Below are 18,578 nucleotides of genomic sequence, written 5' to 3'. Positions count from 1 at the left end.
TGATAGAGACGGAGGATAGCATCCCCCCCACCCCCACCCCCACCCCCACCCAAGAGGCAAAGGGGATTTTAAAAGCATGATTGCCGCTTGTGGTTGAAAGGCGGAGAGATCCCACTTGTCCTTCAGTCAAACAGGGTATGTTGGCTTTTGCGGCGCTTCGGAAAAATGCGGCGTCTAAATGACTGAAAGCAATAAGCAAAAATATGCGATCCTGTGAAGATGGCAGCCACAGATGCAGGCGAAACGTCAGGAGAGAATGCTGCTAGAACACGGCCGTACAGCCCGGAAGCCACACAGCACCCCAATAAGCAAAAAGATAAGGAACAAGAAGAAGAAGAAGAGTTTTGGATTTATATCCCCCCTTTCTCTCCTGCAGGAGACTCAAAGGGGCTGACAATCTCCTTCCCCTTCCCCCCTCACAACAAACCCCCTGTGAGGTGGGTGGGGCTGAGAGAGCTCCGAGAAGCTGTGACTAGCCCAAGGGCACCCAGCTGGCGTGTGTGGGAGTGCACAGGCTAATCTGAATTCCCCAGAGAAGCCTCCGCAGCTCAGGCGGCAGAGCTGGGAATCAAACCCGGTTCCTCCAGATTAGATACACGAGCTCTTAACCTCCTAGGCCACTGCTGCTCCAGTGATGTTATGATTGGACCGGGATCTGGGAAACTCCGATTTGAATCCCCGCTCTTCCTTGAAAGCTCCCGGGATGGCCTTTCTTTTAAACTAGCCGTCTTTGGGGAGAAGAGTGGGCTGTCGATATCTCAATAAATAACGGCTCTCTCTCAACCCATGGGAGAGCTCACTTCAAAACTCTCTCCAGCATTGTGGACTATCCTGGGTGGACAGACACATTGTCCTGTCCGTTTGTCGTGCTGCAGGAATGGATTGTGAACTAACAACAGAACTATTTATTCAATAGTTTGAATGTAATTTCAAGATTGGTGACCAACTGAAGGGTTTAGGCCCGTGGTGGTGAATCTTTGGCACTCCAGATGTTATGGACTACAATTCCCATCAACCCCTGCCAGCATGGCCAATTGGAGAACCTTTGGCACTCCAGATGTTATGGACTACAATTCCCATCAGCTCCTGCCAGCATGGCCAATTGGAGAACCTTTGGCACTCCAGATGTTATGGACTACAATTCCCATCAGCCCCTGCCAGCATGGCCAATTGGCCATGCTGGCAAGGGCTGATGGGAATTGTAGTCCATAACATCTGGAGTGCCAAAGGTTCACCACCACTGGCTTAGGCCATAGATGTCAAACTCGCAGCCCTCCAGATGTTATGGACTACAGTTCCCATCATCCCCTGCCAGCTGCTGGGGTTCCCATCATCCCCTGCCATCAGTTCCTCATGAGGGCGGACTGGATAGCATTATACTGTGCTGAGGACCTGTTTTCATGTTTACATTATATGGTAGGTGGGAGCTGGTCAGGCCCAGTTAGATGCATCAGCTCCCCGTTCTCTGAGTCCCAATTATTTTTGGTATGCCAACGTGAGCTCCCAAAGGCACCTGGTGGGCCACTGCGAGTAGCAAAGAGCTGGACTAGATGGACTCTGGTCTGATCCAGCAGGCTCGTTCTTATGTTCTTAATGTGGTGTAGTGGCTAAGGTGTTGCTGTAGGATCTAGGAAGCCCAAATCTCCTTTGCCATGGAAACTTGGTCACCACCTTGGGCCGGTCACAGGCTCAACCCTAGCAAGTAGTAGGAGAAGAGTTTGGATTTATATCCAACCTTTCTCTCCTGTAAGGAGTCTCAAGGTGGCCTACAAGCTCCTTTCCCTTCCTCTCCTCACAACAGACACCTTGTGAGGTAGGTGGGGCTGAGAGAATTCCAAAGAGCTGTGACTAGCCCAAGGTCACCCAGCAGGAATGTGTGAGTGTGGAAACACATCTGGCTCACCAGATAAGCCTCTGCCACTCAGGTGGAGGAGTGGGGAATCAAACCCTGTTCTCCAGATTAGAATTGTAATTGTGTGGGAGCCTCCAAGAACTGCCAAGGGCAGGCCACCCTGAATAGCTCTTGCCACGAAAACCCCATAAACCAACTGTGACTTGAGGGAAGAAAAAAAAAGTTACAGCAATTCAGTTTTTAAGCAAAGCATCTGTATTCTGCCTTTTCAGGTTGTTTGAACAGATATTCCGTAATCATGGGCAATTAATTTCTTAAACATAGAGTGTGGGTATAGAAGAAGAAGAAGAAGAAGAGTTTGGATTGATATCCCCCCTTTCTCTCCTGCAGGAGACTCAAAGGGGCTGACAATCTCCTTGCCCTTCCCCCCTCACAACAAACACCCTGTGAGGTAGGTGGAGCTGAGAGCGCTCCGAGAAGCTGTGACTAGCCCAAGGTCACCCAGCTGACGTGTGTGGGAGTGCCCAGGCTAATCTGAATTCCCCAGATCAGCCTCCACAGCTCAGGCGGCAGAGCGGGGAATCAAACCCGGTTCCTCCGGATCAGAGTGCACCTGCTCTTAGCCACTGCTCTTAGCCACTATGCCACTGCTCCGCCACTCCGCCACTGCTCCGCCACTCCGCCACTGCTCCGCCACTCAGGGCAGCCATTTTAAAATGGCAAAGGCTCCTTTGGAAATTGAGGGCTACTTAAGCTGTGTGTGTGTGTCGTCGCCCCCCCCCCCCCCCCGCCGACATGCACACGATCATAAGAGCATGTCTACATCTTATCGAGCGTATCAGGAGAGGAAGGTGATCTTGGGAGGCCATCAGATGTTGCGGGGGTGGGACGGGGGGTGGGACATAGTATTGTGACCCCCAACTGGTGAATTTGTGGGGAAGCTCTGTGTGGGACACACCTCCTGTCCTCCCCACCAGATCGCTCCCCCCTGACTGCTCCCCCACATTGTCGAATGTCCACATCCTTTGGAATTTGCAGTGAATCACCTAGAGGCGAGGATTAAAATGTCTGGTTTTACCTCACAGTGCTCACCTTGCAAACGGTGTTACGTAAAAGCTGCATAGCGGTGACTTTTCCACAATGCAAAGGACAAAGACCCCAACAATGTCTGAAGCTTTTTGTGGACAAAGTCTCAATTGGGCAGCATACAGTTTTATTTTTAAATTTATTTTTCTCCCCACATTTGGGACTCAAAATGGCATTTAGAACACTGATCTCTCCTCAATTTTCTCACAACAACCACCCTGTAAAGTAGACCAGGCCAGACGTTTTGGGCTGACCCCAGGATCACCCAGGGAGCTTCCACGGTGGAAGTGGGGATTCGAACCCGACTCTCCAGACTCTCCAAGTGTCCTCATCCACTAGTCCATAGGTGTCAAACTTGTGGCCCTCCAGATGTTATGGACTACAGTTCCCATCATCCCCTGCCAGCATCATGCTGGCAGAGGATGGTGGGAACTGTAGTCCATAGCATCTGGAGGGCCACAAGTTCGACACTTGTGCACTAGTCTATTCACTTCACTGCACTAACTGAGAGCAAAGGGCAGGCGATATTGTACAGTGGTTAGAGGGGAAGAGCAAGACGAGGGAAACTTGGATTCAAATCTGCACTCTCCCAAAGCTTGTCAGATGACTTTGTGCCAGTCATGCCCACCCAGCCTTAGTTAACCTTGCCGGGTTGTTGTGAAGCAAAACTGTAGAAGCCGTGCATGATTCCCTGAGATTCCTTGCTGGACAGTCAGTCAGGATAAAAATGCCGTAGGTAATGGACAGCTACCATCGTAACATTTGACAGTCACATCATTTGGTGTGCATTTGTTTTTGCAAAGATTGTGTGTGGGGTTTTGTGTGTGTGTGTTTGTGTGTGTGAGTGCATGTGTTAAGATCTAAATGAAACAGGTACATAATGCCCTCTGCCTGTTCGCGAGGCTGAAGCCATAAAAATAACAAATGGCGTGTATTTGCTCGAATGTCAAAGTTATGAGTTTATTTTGTAATGATGTGCTCCTGCCTTCATGAGGTAAACTGGCCGTGGCAGAGGTGTTATTAGTAATATGGACTCAGCGGAGCAGAAAGCCGGGTGACCGAGCGATCAGTGTATCAGTCAGCGAGAGGGCAAATGGAAAGAGACAGCGAGGGAATGAGAAAAGAGCCGTGCGGCGCTCGGGCTGAGATTAGAAGGAGGGAGAGCCGGGCGCCAGAGAATTGAAAGTCCGGCGGTCAGGCGCTTGGTCAGATGCTCGCTTGCTCACTCGTTCCAAGGAGCCCTGGGGGGGGGGGGGGGGCTCGACCTGTTTGCACGGGTGTGAAATGTGGGGAAGAAGAAGAAGAAGAAGAGTTTGGATTTATATCCCCCCTTTCTCTCCGGCAGGAGACTCAAAGGGGCTGACAGTCTCCTTGCCCTTCCCCCCTCACAACAAACACCCTGTGAGGTGGGTGGGGCTGAGAGAGCTCCGAGAAGCTGTGACTAGCCCAAGGTCACCCAGCTGGCATGTGTGGGAGTGCACAGGCTAATCTGAATTCCCCAGAGAAGCCTCCACAGCTCAGGCGGCAGAGCTGGGAATCAAACCCGGTTCCTCCAGATTAGATACACGAGCTCTTAACCTCCTACGCCTCCTACGTCATTTCCACTAGGCCCGGGCAGGGGTGGCCAACCTATGGCGCTCCAGATGTTCATGGACTACAATTCCTATCAGCCCCTGCCAGCATGGCCAATTGGCCTTCGTTCAGTCCCCTGGTAGTGACCCAGCTGGGAGGAACCTGGGAGTGAACGTTCAGTGATTATTTTAACTACCAAACACGTCTATATGTGAAGGATTCTCAGTCAGTCCCATGTAGTGTAGCAGCTAGAGTAGGGGTGGCCCACCTATGGCGCTCTAGATGTTCGTGGACTACAATTCCCATCAGCCCCTACCAGCATGGCCAATTGACCATGCTGGCAAGGGCTGATGGGAATTGTAGTCCATGAACATATAGTCCATGAACATCAGCAGGGGCTGTTGGGAATTGTAGTCCATGAACATAGGGGTGGCCAACCTATGGCGCTCTAGATGTTCGTGGACTACAATCCCCATCAGCCCCTACCAGCATGGCCAATTGACCACGCTGGCAGGTGCTGATGGGAATTGTAGTCCATGAACATATAGTCCATGAACATCAGCAGGGGCTGATGGGAATTGTAGTCCATGAACATAGGGGTGGCCAACCTTTGGCGCTCTAGATGTTTGTGGACTACAATTCCCATCAGCCCCTACCAGCATGGCCAATTGACCATGCTGGCAGGGGCTGATGGGAATTGTAGTCCATGAACATAGGGGTGGCCAACCTTTGGCGCTCTAGATGTTCGTGGACTGCAATTCCCATCAGCCCTTACCAGCATGGCCAATTGACCATGCTGGCAGGGGCTGATGGGAATTGTAGTCCACAAACATCTGGAGTGCCATAGGTTGGCCACGCCTGCACTAGGGCCTTCCTTTGCTTCTCCAGGCTATTTCTGTTGTGCGCATCACTTTCTGCCCGTATTTTGTTGATCTCCTGATTACAAGGATTTTCAATATGGGTACATGAGTAATCATGGAAACCTCTGTGGGGAGCAAATGGGATTTCTGGCAGACAAGGGAAAGGATTCCGTGCACCCTCCGCCAGAGCTCTGTCTCCCTCTTTGAGACGAAGGGATGCAGGATAAATGTTGTGCAATAAATATAAACTGACTAGGTTTGAAAACATAGGAACATAAGAACTAGCCTGCTGGATCAGACCAGAGTCCATCTAGTCCAGCACTCTGCTACTCGCAGTGGCCCACCAGGTGCCTTTGGGAGCTCACGTGCAGGAGGTGAAAGCAATGGCCTTCTGCTGCTGCTGCTGCTGCTGCTCCACAAGGCACCTGGTTCTGCAAGCAAGGCATTTGCCATCTCAGATCAAGGAGGATCAAGATTGGGAGCCATAGATCGACTTCTCCTCCATAAATCTGTCCAAGCCCCTTTGAAAGCTATCCAGGTGAGTGGCCATCACCACCTCCTGTGGCAGCATATTCCAAACACCAATCACACACGCTATAGCGTGAAGGAGTGTTTCCTTTTATTAGTCCTAACCTTCTTCCCCAAGCATTTTCAATGAATGCCCCCTGGTTCTAGTATTGTGAGAAAGAGAGAAAAATTTCTCTCTGTCAACATTTTCTACCCCTTGCGTAATTTTATAGACTTCAATCATATCCCTCCTCAGACGTCTCCTCTCCAAACTAAAGAGTCCCAAACGCTGCAGCCTCTCCTCATAAGGAAGGTGCTCCAATCCTTCAATCGTTCTCGTCGCCCTTCTCTGCACTTTTTCTATCTCTTTTAACACTTTTAATTTTGGGGTTTTTTCCCGAGAATGTATTTGAAACTTGTTAAATTATTAGTTCCTTTAGTATGTTTTTATGGGTCTGCTGACTGTAAATGAAGAAGAAGAAGAAGAAGAAGAAGAAGAAGAAGAAGAAGAAGAAGAAGAAGAAGAAGAAGAAGAAGAAGAAGAAGAAGAAGAAGAAGAAGATGATGATGATGATGATGATGATGATGATGATGATGATGATGATGATGATGATGATTGTGCAATAAATATGTAAAAATGTTTTGAAAACGGAGGTTTTGCTCCTTCCAAAACAGGGTCAAAAGCAAAGGCAGGGGGAAAATAAAATCATGCTCTGATGTGCAGCAACTCACGCTGCGCCAAGGGTAGCCAAATGGTTCCAGCCTGTGTAGATTATGCAGCATACACTAATTTGTGCAGATGTGCTTGTCCTGAATCCATGTCCTTTTCTGAGTTATTGTTACCCACTGCCAGGGGTAACTAGAAAGTGATTTCAGAGTGATTTCAGCTTTGGCAGCAGTGAGTGGATGCAAGGCAGGCTGCCTTCAGAGCAGAGGTTCTTTATTGTGATTTCAAGCTCTTTCCAGGCCAGACTGCCCAGTACAGAATGAAACACAGCCCTTTTTATACAGTTTTTCACCCAACCAGAGGAGGAAGGGGGCAGTCCCCGGCCACATAATACAGACAATCTAAAACAAAGAGGAGGAAGACAGTCTTTTGTTTTTGCTGATGGGATTAAGTCCCAGAAGAAAAAGTGTTGCTGCCAATGAATCTTTAGAGATCCTAGAAGTGGAAACTTCAATAGTCCAATGGGTCTTGAGATCCTAGAAGTGAAAAATTCAAAATAGTCCAATGGGAACTAGGGTGATGTCCTCCAAACAGCCAAAGGCACCTCCCTTGTAAGTCCAAAAGGTCTTTTGTTGAGGGTTGACAAACTTATCAGATTGTAAGGTGAGGGAGCTTGGTTCCTTACTTTTGCATTTCTTCTGGATCTACTTCCTTGTTACCTTAGCTAAAATAAATCTACTAAAATCCTAAGAGGCTATTATCATACAATAAAGTGTAAAGAAGAATATTTCTAATCCATTTCCTCTTCTTTGTCTATCACTTTAAAGTAACTCCTATAGAGAATCCCTTAACCTTATAAACAAAAGAACCTCCAATACGAGTACAAGCCCATTCATAAACATACTTATAAGCAAGAGTATCCTAAATTAACAGTAATCGAAACCTTTAAATCAACTGGAGAACCTAGCTAAAGTATAATCCTAAACATTTGGCAAATAATAAATCCCACACTGAGGGGCTTACATTAAACCTTAAAAGGGACAAAGGCAAGAAGGAAACCATGTGAAATATCAGCACATTTGTATATACATGTTCTTTCCAGGACTTGTGGAGGCTTTTGGACAACACTGGTCTCTTTGCTGTGATCCTTAGCCAGTGTAGTTCGGTGGCAGGCTCAGGAAAATATTTTTCCTATTTTTCTGCTGGTAACATTATGAGGGTAGACGTTACGCTGAGTCCTCCTTTCCTGGCCTGATACTTGGAAATTCCACCATTGTTCACGGGCGTCGGAAGGCGGCTTTTGAAAATGCGAGGCTTAATAGCAGCTTGCCGTTTCAAAAGCAGGCTGATGGGCTTGACAAGGCTGTGACAACTTGTTGTTTTGCAAAATGGTTGAATATTTAAGTGAGCAACTGACCCTGGCAAAATCCAGACTGCACAAACACCTGAACCTACAACGGCTGAAATTATATTTTTTTAAAGGAAAGCTGGGAGGGGCGCAGGCAGATGTGGAGGGAGTTTGTGAACTTTGGAATTAAAAAGCATGCAACTCGAACAATGGCTTTGCAAGCTACGAAAGGCAGGGCGGTGTTGTGGGCAGAAATGTGCTTTATAGCTAAAGGTGGCTGGAATGACAAAGGCCCCTTCCGCACCTGCAGAGTAATGCACTTTCAATCCACTTTCACAATTGTTTGCAAGTGGATTTTGCTATCCTTCACAGTAAAATCCAGCTGCAAAGTGCATTGAAAGTGGATTGAAAGTGCATTATTTTGCACGTGTGGAAGGGGCCAAAGAATGTTTTGTGGGTTTTAAATTTCTGGGCATCATGATTAAAGAGGAGTTGACCTGGGGCGCACAGACGCCGCTGTGGTTAAGATGGCCCAGCAAAGACTGTACTATCTGAGGCTTTTAAGGAAACAACAACTGAATGGAAAACTCCTGGTGTCCTTTTACTGCTGTGCTATAGAGAGTGTCTTAACCTACTGCATTTGCGTATGGTTCTCCAGTTGCACAGGGGCAGATAGGAAGGCGCTCCAAAGGGTGATCACTACTGCCCAGAGGATTATCGGCTGCCCTCTCCCCTCCTTGGAAGAACTCTATAATTCCCGAAGCCTAAAGAAAAAAAAAAAAAAAAAAAAAAAAAAAAAAAAAAAAAAAGAAAGCCCCAAATATTCTCGAGAGAGAACTGGCCCGTCTCATCCAGCACGCTCTCTTTTTTGAACCCTGTTACCATCCGGCGGAGCCGATACCAGGTCTATCAAAACTAGGACAAAGAGGCTTAGAGACAGCTTCTACTCTAGAGGCTGTGGCTGTGCTCAGAACTCCTCAGCTGGCTTCGTGTTGATGTGTTTGGGGCTGTGTAGGGATGGAGGTGGAGGGAGGGGAAAGAGAGATGAGGATGGGGCATGAGTCTGGAATTGTGTGCATCGAGGAATGCTGCTGTAAATTTCGTTGTGCGTGCACAATGACAATAAAATGCTTATGCTTATGTTGTGATGGAGAGGATCTCTGGAGGGCACGAATTAGAAGGATTTGTTGGTGCTGCAGGACACTCAGGCACAGAGCAGGATGCTGAGGCCTGACCCTCTAGAGCCTGAGACGAAGACTGCATTAGCTGAATGAGTTTGGAGGTGGTAGAGCCTAGATTAGCAATGACAGCTTTTTTTTGTTCTACCAGCTTGCAGGAGGTCCACCAAGGAAACCCTGTAAGGACCTCCCTCTTCCAAGAGGGGGGATTTGGACATGTATTGGGGGGAAGCATCCTGATTCTCCCTCAACAGGGCAAAAGGAACCCCAAGGGATCTAGGGTGAAATAATATGTCGAATGGGAGGCTATAGAAGAGAGCTGGGAAGATTCTGTTTCCTCAAGCCTCCTTAGCCCAGGATTTGCCTGGAGAGGTGAAGGGCGAAGGATTCTTCCTACTAAGCACCCTTGTTGAGAAGCGGAAATCTATGTCCATTTCCAGATGAGTCAACGCCACATGTGGGGGAGCACTCTCAGCGTGAGGAGTGTTGGTGGGGCTAGTAGCGCTGGATGAGCGAATGGGATTAGGAGACAGCGGAACTAGTAGATCTTCATGTGGGGGGGAGCTAGTGTCCATATAACACTGAGTGGAGGGTCCAGAGATAGACTGGAGCGAATTTCTTTGGCCGTGCAGGTTCGAGGGTAGAGTTGTTGAGGATGGAGAAATAGTTCCCAAATTGGCTGTCGCTGGCAAATTATCAGAAACAACATTCAAGGGGGGTTTAACCAGGTGTTGGAATCCAGCAGTTTTTTCTATTGCAAGTTCCAAGTTCTTCCACTCAGTCGAGAACTCTATGCCGAAGTCGAGACCCTTGGCACTGCCACTCATCACAAGAACAACCTTACCTCCCAGAAATGGCTGCATCCTTTCTGATATTCCTGGAATCACAGACCTAGAGCACACCGAATGACGCCAACCTCCAGCTGGCCTCTCCATCCTATCATGGAATATTTCAGGTTGGGGGAACAAGCTCAGAAACCCCCTCTTCTGTGACTACCTCAGAGAGGCTGATGGAGATTCCTCCCTTCTAGGGGAAGCACGTGTGGCCAATAATCATATTTGCTTTTATAGACTTCTATAAGTCCTTTCTCTACCTTCCAAGCTAAACTTCAAATTGTCTAGAGTCTGAGGTTGCTATTCCGGGTGGCCTTTGCATCCCTAGTTCCACAGCGTCAATCCAGGCACAGGCCCTACTCTCCTTCAACACTCAGACAGCTCAGGCTGTTCAAATTCTTTAAGGAGGATCTCCTGAGTCCTTGTTAATATTTATGTCCCTCCTGAGTCTCTCAGAAAAGCTACCTTGTGTGAAATTCTTGGGATAACCTATCCATCTATATTGAGGAGCTTGAATGTAGCCACCCCTCCTCCCAGATTGTTCTAATGGGGACTTTTACGTACAAGAGTAGAGTGCAAACTTAAGCTTCCCTTCTTGAGCAGGAAGGTTTTGATGAAGTGAACCCTACCACTCTACTCTTACGTCCTTGACCTTAGCGACTCCAAGGATACTCACTCCAACGCCAAGCTGGTAGGAAATCTGTTCACTTGGCCATCAAGCACAACAAACTTTGGCTAAATGGCTTTAAGGAGTGCTACACCCATGCTCAAGATTATACCTTTTGTTTCTCCTCATGGCTGCAGTGTCATTGACTGTCTCCTCCATTTCCCAGAGTTGAGATCATTTGTTTTATCCTTCCAGATTGGAGATCTTCTGCTGGTTGTGATCACCTTCCCCTCAAGACTTCCCATTTTTATCACACATCAAGGAGGCCAGACATGCAGATTCCTTACCACCAAAATGGTAGACATCCCCAGACTAGTTTTGGACACCCCAAACTGGCCTTAGCCACTGAAAACTTACTCATCTCCCCCAGCTTTAACCACAGCCCTTGAAATCCTCTGTTCTCACTGCAGATTCCCCAGGAGACTATCACCAGTTTCGACAGAGCTTCTTAAACAACAATTGTGAGGTCGGTCTTTCCACGTCCATCGTGGGGAATCCCAGCAAAAAACAGAGAAAGAGAACACCTTGATTGATAGAGAGTGCATGGAGCAACAATGAGCGTCAAATTCGGCTTCCTTATATCGGAACTTTAGGGCTTCAGGGGAGACCCGGGACCTCCCTCGTCCTACTAATAGAATTGCAGAAACAACTTTCAGCTAATGGTGGGAAGAACCATATGGAACATGTCAACACCCAATGGGAACGTGCTCTCCACTCTGCGTAACTTCCAACAGTCCAGGCTACTCTGGGCTGTCCTGAATAATTTTAACCGATGCAAGCCTCCTACCCCACCTGTATTACCCCTGATATTTGGTGGCATGGACTTGTTTCAAAGCAAACTTTTTAATGCCAACGATATTTTTAAGCAATGGATCTCCTCTTCAATTCATCCCTTTAGATTTTACCAAAGTTGGCCTCCTGTCTCATCTCAAGAAGTAGTTGAGCTGTTAAGAGGACCTCTTAAAGGAAGAGAAAGCCCCTGGCCCTGATTCTATCTGGGTTCCAGAGATTCTGAAATTTCAATACACGGAATTGGTGGAGCCTCCTATCCCCATGGCCAATTTTTTTACCCAAGTAAACAGTTCAGGTGTTATTTCCTACCCAAGACTTGGCTGTCTGCGACTGTGCTTCCCATCCATAAGTGCAAGTCACTCAGAGCTCTGCCAACTTCAGCCCCATCAGCCTCCTCTCAGTGATAGGAAGATTTATGCCAAATTGCTACTGAAGAAACTTCAGCTGTGGCTTTTCCACTCTGGTGCAGTGGGAGGCTGAACAAAATGGAAACTTTCACAAGGGGAAATCTCCTCTGGACCACTGGGTGCCTATTACACATCTAACCAGTAAATATTCAATCCAATGCAGATAACAAACTCTATCGCTGCTCTTTGTTGATTTAAAGGCTGCCTTTGACTCTGTGCCGAGAGAACTTCTCTGGACAAAGAACTGGCTGCCCTCAATATTGATGCCAGACTCTTGTTCTTAATTAGGCAACTGCACACACATACCCGTTCTCGGATCAAGTGTTCCCACGAAGGCCTTTTGACAGACAGTATTTAAATTTCCAAAGGTCAAAGACAGGGCTAAGGTCCTGGCCCCAACTCTTTTCAATTCCTTTTCTTTAAGTGACCTCCCCTCTGCCCTCTCAGCAGTGAACAGCCATGCCCCAAAACTGGGTACATCCCGTATCCAATTCTGCTGTATGCAGATGATGCTGTCGCACACCCTCTCTCGAACCAGAGTTGGCCTCAGTCGCTTAATGAAGCACTGTGTGGATTACTGTGAATCCAACAGACTGACAATTAATTACATGAAAGAATCCTTCTGATCCTCCTGCTGAAGATGCCAGCCACAGATGCAGGCGAAAGCGTCAAGGAGAGAATGCTGCTTAGAACACGGCCATACAGCCCGGAAACCACACAGCACTCCAAATTATAGAAAGAAACCAAGGTATTGGTCTTCTCCCAGCTTTAAGAAGCTCACATGGGCAATGAAAAGCACCCAAATTGAACAGGTTAAGTGCTATGAAATACCTTTGGCCTCTCATTTTCCTTTAACCTTTCCATGGGCAACCCAGAGGAAGGCTGCTCTCCTAGCTACATCTAATAGTATGTCAAGCACTACTACGCATTTCTTTTACAGCAAAGTGGCCCATCCTTTATCACCTCCTGCCCCTCAAATTTTTCAATGTCAAAGTAAGCGCCTGGCGAGGATTGCTTTACGGAGGTCCCAATTTGGATTCAAGCTATTAACCACTCCTTGAATTCTCTTCAATCCAAATTTTCACCATAAGATAACTGGACTCCCAAATTGTATGTGTGCCCTATGCAGCCCTTCCTTTGTCTGGAGTTAGGTCAAAGAGCCTCCTTGGAATCAGCCCGGCTTGGCATGAGGACTTTTGTAGATTCTGGCTGCTTGAATTCATTTTCTCTCGGACTGTAATTCCCTGGTCCAACCGTCTGCTCTCTGACACCACATTCCAACCCCTGGTTTTCCCCATAATTGAAGAAAAATGGCCTCCATTGGACTGTCAGTGGATTCACTCCCTTTGCCCCTTTGGTCCTATTCAGAAGCTTATAGGAAATTAAAAGGTCAACTATTGGATAGAGTTCTCTACACCTACTCACCTAGCCAAGAAAACGCGGTCTCCTCCCAGGTGGTACTTTTCTCATTCCATTTGAACGGGGCCACTTGGCACACTACCTCGTATTGCTTAATAAACCCTGTTCAAAAGGAGAGCCATAATGCTCGCATGCAGGTTTTAATGTAATGCCTTCTCCCTTGTTACATGGCAGATTTAATAAGCAAGAAAAGGAGAAAAGCGTTGTGCCCATGTAACGATGGCTCTCCAGTTGAATCTCTGGCCCACCAATTACTTCACTGTCTCAGATTCAAGGAAATCAGATCCAAGTATGTGAATCTCACTCCCTTACATTTACCCTTTCTCCCCGATTTAATTAGATTACACTACTTGTTGAACAACCCTGATCCTTCTCTCTGTATGATAGTGGCAGATTTTCTTCTGGAAATTACTAAATGCCAGTAGATTTCCTTCGTCCTATCATGTATATCCTGTATTGTATATGCTTTTTAATCTGTTTTTATTATTGTTGTACTGCTTTATGCCAATAAAGGCTTGCTGAAAAAAAAATGTTGTGATGGACTGAACTGATGCCAACTGGGCAGTAATTGCTGTGTCATGGGTGAAGTCTTGAAGAGGACAGCTCCTCCTCTCCCATTTTGGGTTGCTATTAATAAAAAGGTTCTGATATTTATTGGGTGGGTGATATGTAGTATCTTAAGGAATCAGTGAATATCCCTACAAAAGACTGGATGCGAAAGAGGAGTTCGAGAAATGAAAAGAATCTGAAATCCAGTCTAATCCTGAAATTGGAGCAATACATTTTTTTGGCATATCTCACACTGTATGTTGACTACATTCAGTCATCAGCAGTGGCGTAGTGGTTAAGAGCAGGTGCACTCTAATCTGAAGAACCAGGTTTGATTCCCAGCTCTGCCGCCTGAGCTGTGGAGGCTTATCTGGGGAATTCAGATTAGCCTGTGCACCGCTACACACGCCAGCTGGGTGACCTTGGGCTAGTCACAGATCTTCTGAGCTCTCTCAGCCCCACCTACCTCACAGCGTGTTTGTTGTGAGGGGGGAAGGGCAAGGAGTTTGTAAGCCCCTTTGAGTCTCCTTACTGGAGAGAAAGGGAATATATATATCCAAACTCCTCCTCCTCTTCTCCTTCTCCTTCTCCTTCTCTTCTTCTTCTTCTTCTTCTTCTTCTTCTTCTTCTTCTTCTTCTTCTTCTTCTTCTTCTTCTTCTTCTTCTTCTTCTTCTTCTTCTTTTTGTCATGATTAAACCTTGGTTTGGCCAGATATCTGGACTGATGTGAAACTTGTGATCAGGTAGCAAACTGAATCCTAAACCATGGGTTGAAAAGTCTTTGCAAACTGTGGTTTGTGATAATTTGGCATTGTTTATGATTGGCTCAGAAACTCTGGTCTGAGGTGGACCTGCAACCCCTCACTTGTTGCCAGCTATGGACTGTTGTCTGAATTGCTCAGCCGTGCTTGCGTTTGTTGTGGTGTGTTCAGATGTTCCTGAGCCAAATAAGTGGGAGATGCTGAAAACAAATGAGCAGCTATCTCTTTGCCCATTCTCCGTGTGGAGGCTTGATTTAGAATCCGAGCTGTGGTAACCGAATGCCAGCTGTAATTTTGCTGTCTGAACAGAGCGAACTCCTGCGTTCCCTGTTGCAAAATCACTACCTGGAGGAATTGCATCCTCGCATTCTAGCAGCTGTCTGTTTTTTTTCTTTTTGTTTAGGGTTAAATCCTAGAGCAGCAGTGGCGTAGGAGGTTAAGAGTTTGTGTATCTAATCTGGAGGAACCGGGTTTGATTCCCAGCTCTGCCGCCTGAGCTGTGGGGGCTTATCTGGGGAATTCAGATTAGCCTGTGCACTCCCACACACGCCAGCTGGGTGACCTTGGGCTAGTCACAGCTTCTCGGAGCGCTCCCAGCCCCACCCACCTCACAGGGTGTTTGTGGTGAGGGGGGAAGGGCAAGGAGATTGTCAGCCCCTTTGAGTCTCCTGCAGGAGAGAAGGGGGGATATAAATCCAAACTCCTCCTCCTCCTCCTCCTCCTCTTCCTCTTCTTCTTGAGGACAGTATTTAGGACTGTTTCTCCTATAGCAGTCTGGAGCAGCAGTGGCGTAGGAGGTTAAGAGCTCGTATATCTAATCTGGAGGAACCGGGTTTGATTCCCAGCTTTGCCGCCTGAGCTGTGGAGGCTTCTCTGGGGAATTCAGATTAGCCTGGGCACTCCCACACGTGCCAGCTGGGTGACCTTGGGCTAGTCACAGTTCTTCTGAGCTCTCTCAGCCCCACCCACCTCACAGGGTGTTTGTTGTGAGGGGGGAAGGGCAAGGAGATTGTCAGCCCCTTTGAGTCTCCTGCAGGAGAGAAAGGGGGGATATAAATCCAAAACTCTTCTTCTTCTTCCCCTATGTAGGCCATTCTCTCCACACGGCCTCCCTCCTGTGGTTATGCGGGTGACAGCCGGCAAAGTCTAATAATGGTATCCAATCAGTTTGTGCGGGGGTTTGTTTGAGGACACCCCCCCCCCCCATTTTTGGAACTGGCCTGAAATCAGCAGAGGTATAGCTGGGTCATACTGCGCCCGGTGAGCGCTCAGTGTTTCTCTCCCCACTTACCTTAGTTCATCCTGTGAAAGCGGCCTGTTCCCTTCATGGTGAAAAATGGATGTAACGGACAGACTGAGTCCAGGCAAAGTAACTTCAAACAGTTCTTTAATCACTGGCTAAGTAGGATTTGAAAGCAAGACCGGATAACTCTGGCTCCGCAGAGTTACAGCAAGAATATAAAAGCTGAAACACTCCTCCTCAGATAACAGAAACAAGGCCTATTCCAGAGGTGGGATCCAGCAGGTTCTCACCAGATCCCGAGAGTGGGTTGCTAATTATTTGTGTGTGCCAAGAGGGGGTTACTAATTGGGTCTGCTTTTCTGTTAGAAATTCCATTAGGTCCAAAAATCATCAAGTCCTGTTGTTTCCTATGTGGCTGGTTAGCGAAGGTAGAAAACGGGATCATTCTCCCTGTTGGGCTGTTTTAAAAACATGTGTTAGAAATATGGTAAAGTTCCTGGTTTAAGGAAAGAATCTCCCTTCTTTTGATTTCTAGAAACAAAATTAAATATTTGAAAGTATTAAGTATTTGACAGAGGAGAAGTAGTTGTTTCTGTTGGGAGTAGACGATAGGACTTGCTATAATGAGTTTAAATTATGGACAGAAAGATACCAGCTGGAAATTAGGAACTTTTTTTTAAGTAAGAGTTTTTTTACAGTAACAGAGAAATTATGAATGCCCCGCCCCCGGAATGCCCGGCCGTTCCCCGCCCAGCCCCATTGGCGCTACGCCACTGTTTGAATCCCACCACCATGGGAACCTGTTACTAAAATCTTTGGATCCCATCACTGGCATATTCTCACATATTCTCACAGACAGAATTCATAAGAGATGGCAGACAGTCTTAGATGATATGTCCCAGCCAGAACTCCAGGCAAGCGCACCAACAGCAGTTTTAGGCGCGAACCTGACTGGGAACCAAGGACAAACCGCAATACACAAGTTGCACAACAATCACTTGACAATGGGAACTATACTTCCCATGAGACCTTGGGGCTCACAAGGTCTTCTGGGAAGTGTAGTTCCCGCCAGGCCGCTTTCAGCCTGAAGGGAACAGGCCACTTCTCCAGACTGCACTGTTTAAATAAGGTAAGTGTGGGGGCAGGAGGGCGCCGCAGGGGGGCGGGGGAGTGGGGTGCCGCCAGGGGGGTGATCCCCCCGGCATGTGACCAGTGCAACCCGCGCACCCCGGTCCCCTGGTAGCTCCGCCTCTGGAAATCAGTTTTAATTAAGCGTGGGTTTGGCCAAAGTAGTATTATTCTATTCACTGCGGCAGTTCAAAGTTCTAGTTCAGTGGTGGCGAACCGTTGGCACTCCAGATGTTCATGGACTACAATTCCCATCAGCCCCTGCCAGCACGACCAATTGACCATGCTGGCAGGGGCTGATGGGAATTGTAGTCCATAACATCTGGAGTGCCAAAGGTTCGCCCCCACGGTTCTAGTTCATTTCACTGTCTGTTTTATGGCTTTTCTTGTCTATACTGTATGCTTTTCCAAAATACTATGTTAATTGTCTTCCATTACTTAAGTAGAAAGGTGGGATCAAAAATATATGTGCTTGTGCCATCAAACCTGATCTTCCTTTGAACGATATGTGCTAAAGGGATGCCTACCTGTTTCCTCTCTTTGCACAGGTTCTTGGAAGAGAGGTGTACACCTCCAACAACCAACTGGGTGGGGTCCAGATCATGTTCAACAATGGGGTGACCCACACCACAGTGTGCGATGACTTTGAAGGCGTGTACACGATTCTCCACTGGCTTTCGTATTTGCCAAAGGTTAGTCTTTCTTTTAGTCCCGATGCCGCAAGAACAACGGCTGCTGTCACCTTTTTGTGGTTGTGCGTCAAGCCTCCGAATCATTTGTGGAGGCCACAAAAGACTGCACAGAAACTACGGCACGGCTGCGGAACATGACCTGGATACTAGCAGAGGTGGGATCCAGCAGGTTCTCACAGGTTCCCGAGAGTAGGTTACTAATTATTTGTGTGTGCTGAGAGGGGGTTACTAATTGGTGATTTTGCCACGTGATTTTTGCCTTAGTTATGCCTGTCCTCTCAGCAGTAGCGCGCAGAACTTGAAGCAGTGTAGCAGGAGGTGCACCGGTGTGCGTGGCAGCCCGCACCTGTGTGCATTCGTTTCCCGCCCAAGGACCAGCGCAGCGGCTGCGTCCTTGCCACAGCCCCGCCCAGGAATGCCCGGCCACGCCCCCGTCGTGCCCCGCCCAGCCCCATTGGCGCTACGCCACTGTTTGAATCCCACCACCATGGGAACCTGTTACTCAAATTTTTGGATCCCACCACTGGATACTAGACCTGGTGGAAATTCCAGCTCTGAAAAGCTGAAAGCCAGGAATTTCCGATAGGTTTGTTGCACTGGGAGTGGTGTGCTTAAAATCTTGTTGGCACCCAAGGTAGGAGAACTGGAGAGATGCTTTTAACTCCAGGTTTCCCCAGCTGCGTTGTTAACTCGTCCACAGTTGTCCATCTGGATGGATGGAGAAGTGTTCGTTGCTTGGTAACAAACTCACTGGAGGGTTTATTTCCCCCTGAGGTTTCAGCAGGTCCAGGGAGAGCTTTTAATGTCATTTGATGCACTGGCTCCTATCCTATGACCTTGCCTAACTGCTGAGGTTGGGTGAGATACTTGAAGAACCTTCTGCTCGAAAGCCGCACCCCTCCGCTGGAAACTCCCGTTTCCTCGATTGCCTTTGGCAAACGGTTTTAGGGCGGCATATTGTAAACATGCCCTAATAGTTTGATCATCATGCCAAGAAAGTGGAGATTTTTATGATAA

At 47.7% G+C, this 18,578-nt stretch overlaps 1 protein-coding gene across 1 annotated transcript in view; it reads left to right on the top strand.

The window, feature by feature from the left end:
- ACACA (acetyl-CoA carboxylase alpha) overlaps positions 1 to 18,578 on the top strand; it is a 246,860-nt gene that overhangs the window by 164,784 nt on the left and 63,498 nt on the right. Inside the window, 1 exon segment of the mRNA XM_048482780.1 lies at positions 17,418 to 17,561. Coding sequence (XP_048338737.1) covers positions 17,418 to 17,561 — 144 coding nt within the window.

Source organism: Sphaerodactylus townsendi, unplaced genomic scaffold, assembly GCF_021028975.2.
Source record: "Sphaerodactylus townsendi isolate TG3544 unplaced genomic scaffold, MPM_Stown_v2.3 scaffold_22, whole genome shotgun sequence".
NCBI lineage: Eukaryota > Metazoa > Chordata > Lepidosauria > Squamata > Sphaerodactylidae > Sphaerodactylus > Sphaerodactylus townsendi.
The sequence above is the reverse complement of the archived record's forward strand: the minus strand, read 5'-3'. Positions and strand labels throughout refer to the sequence as shown.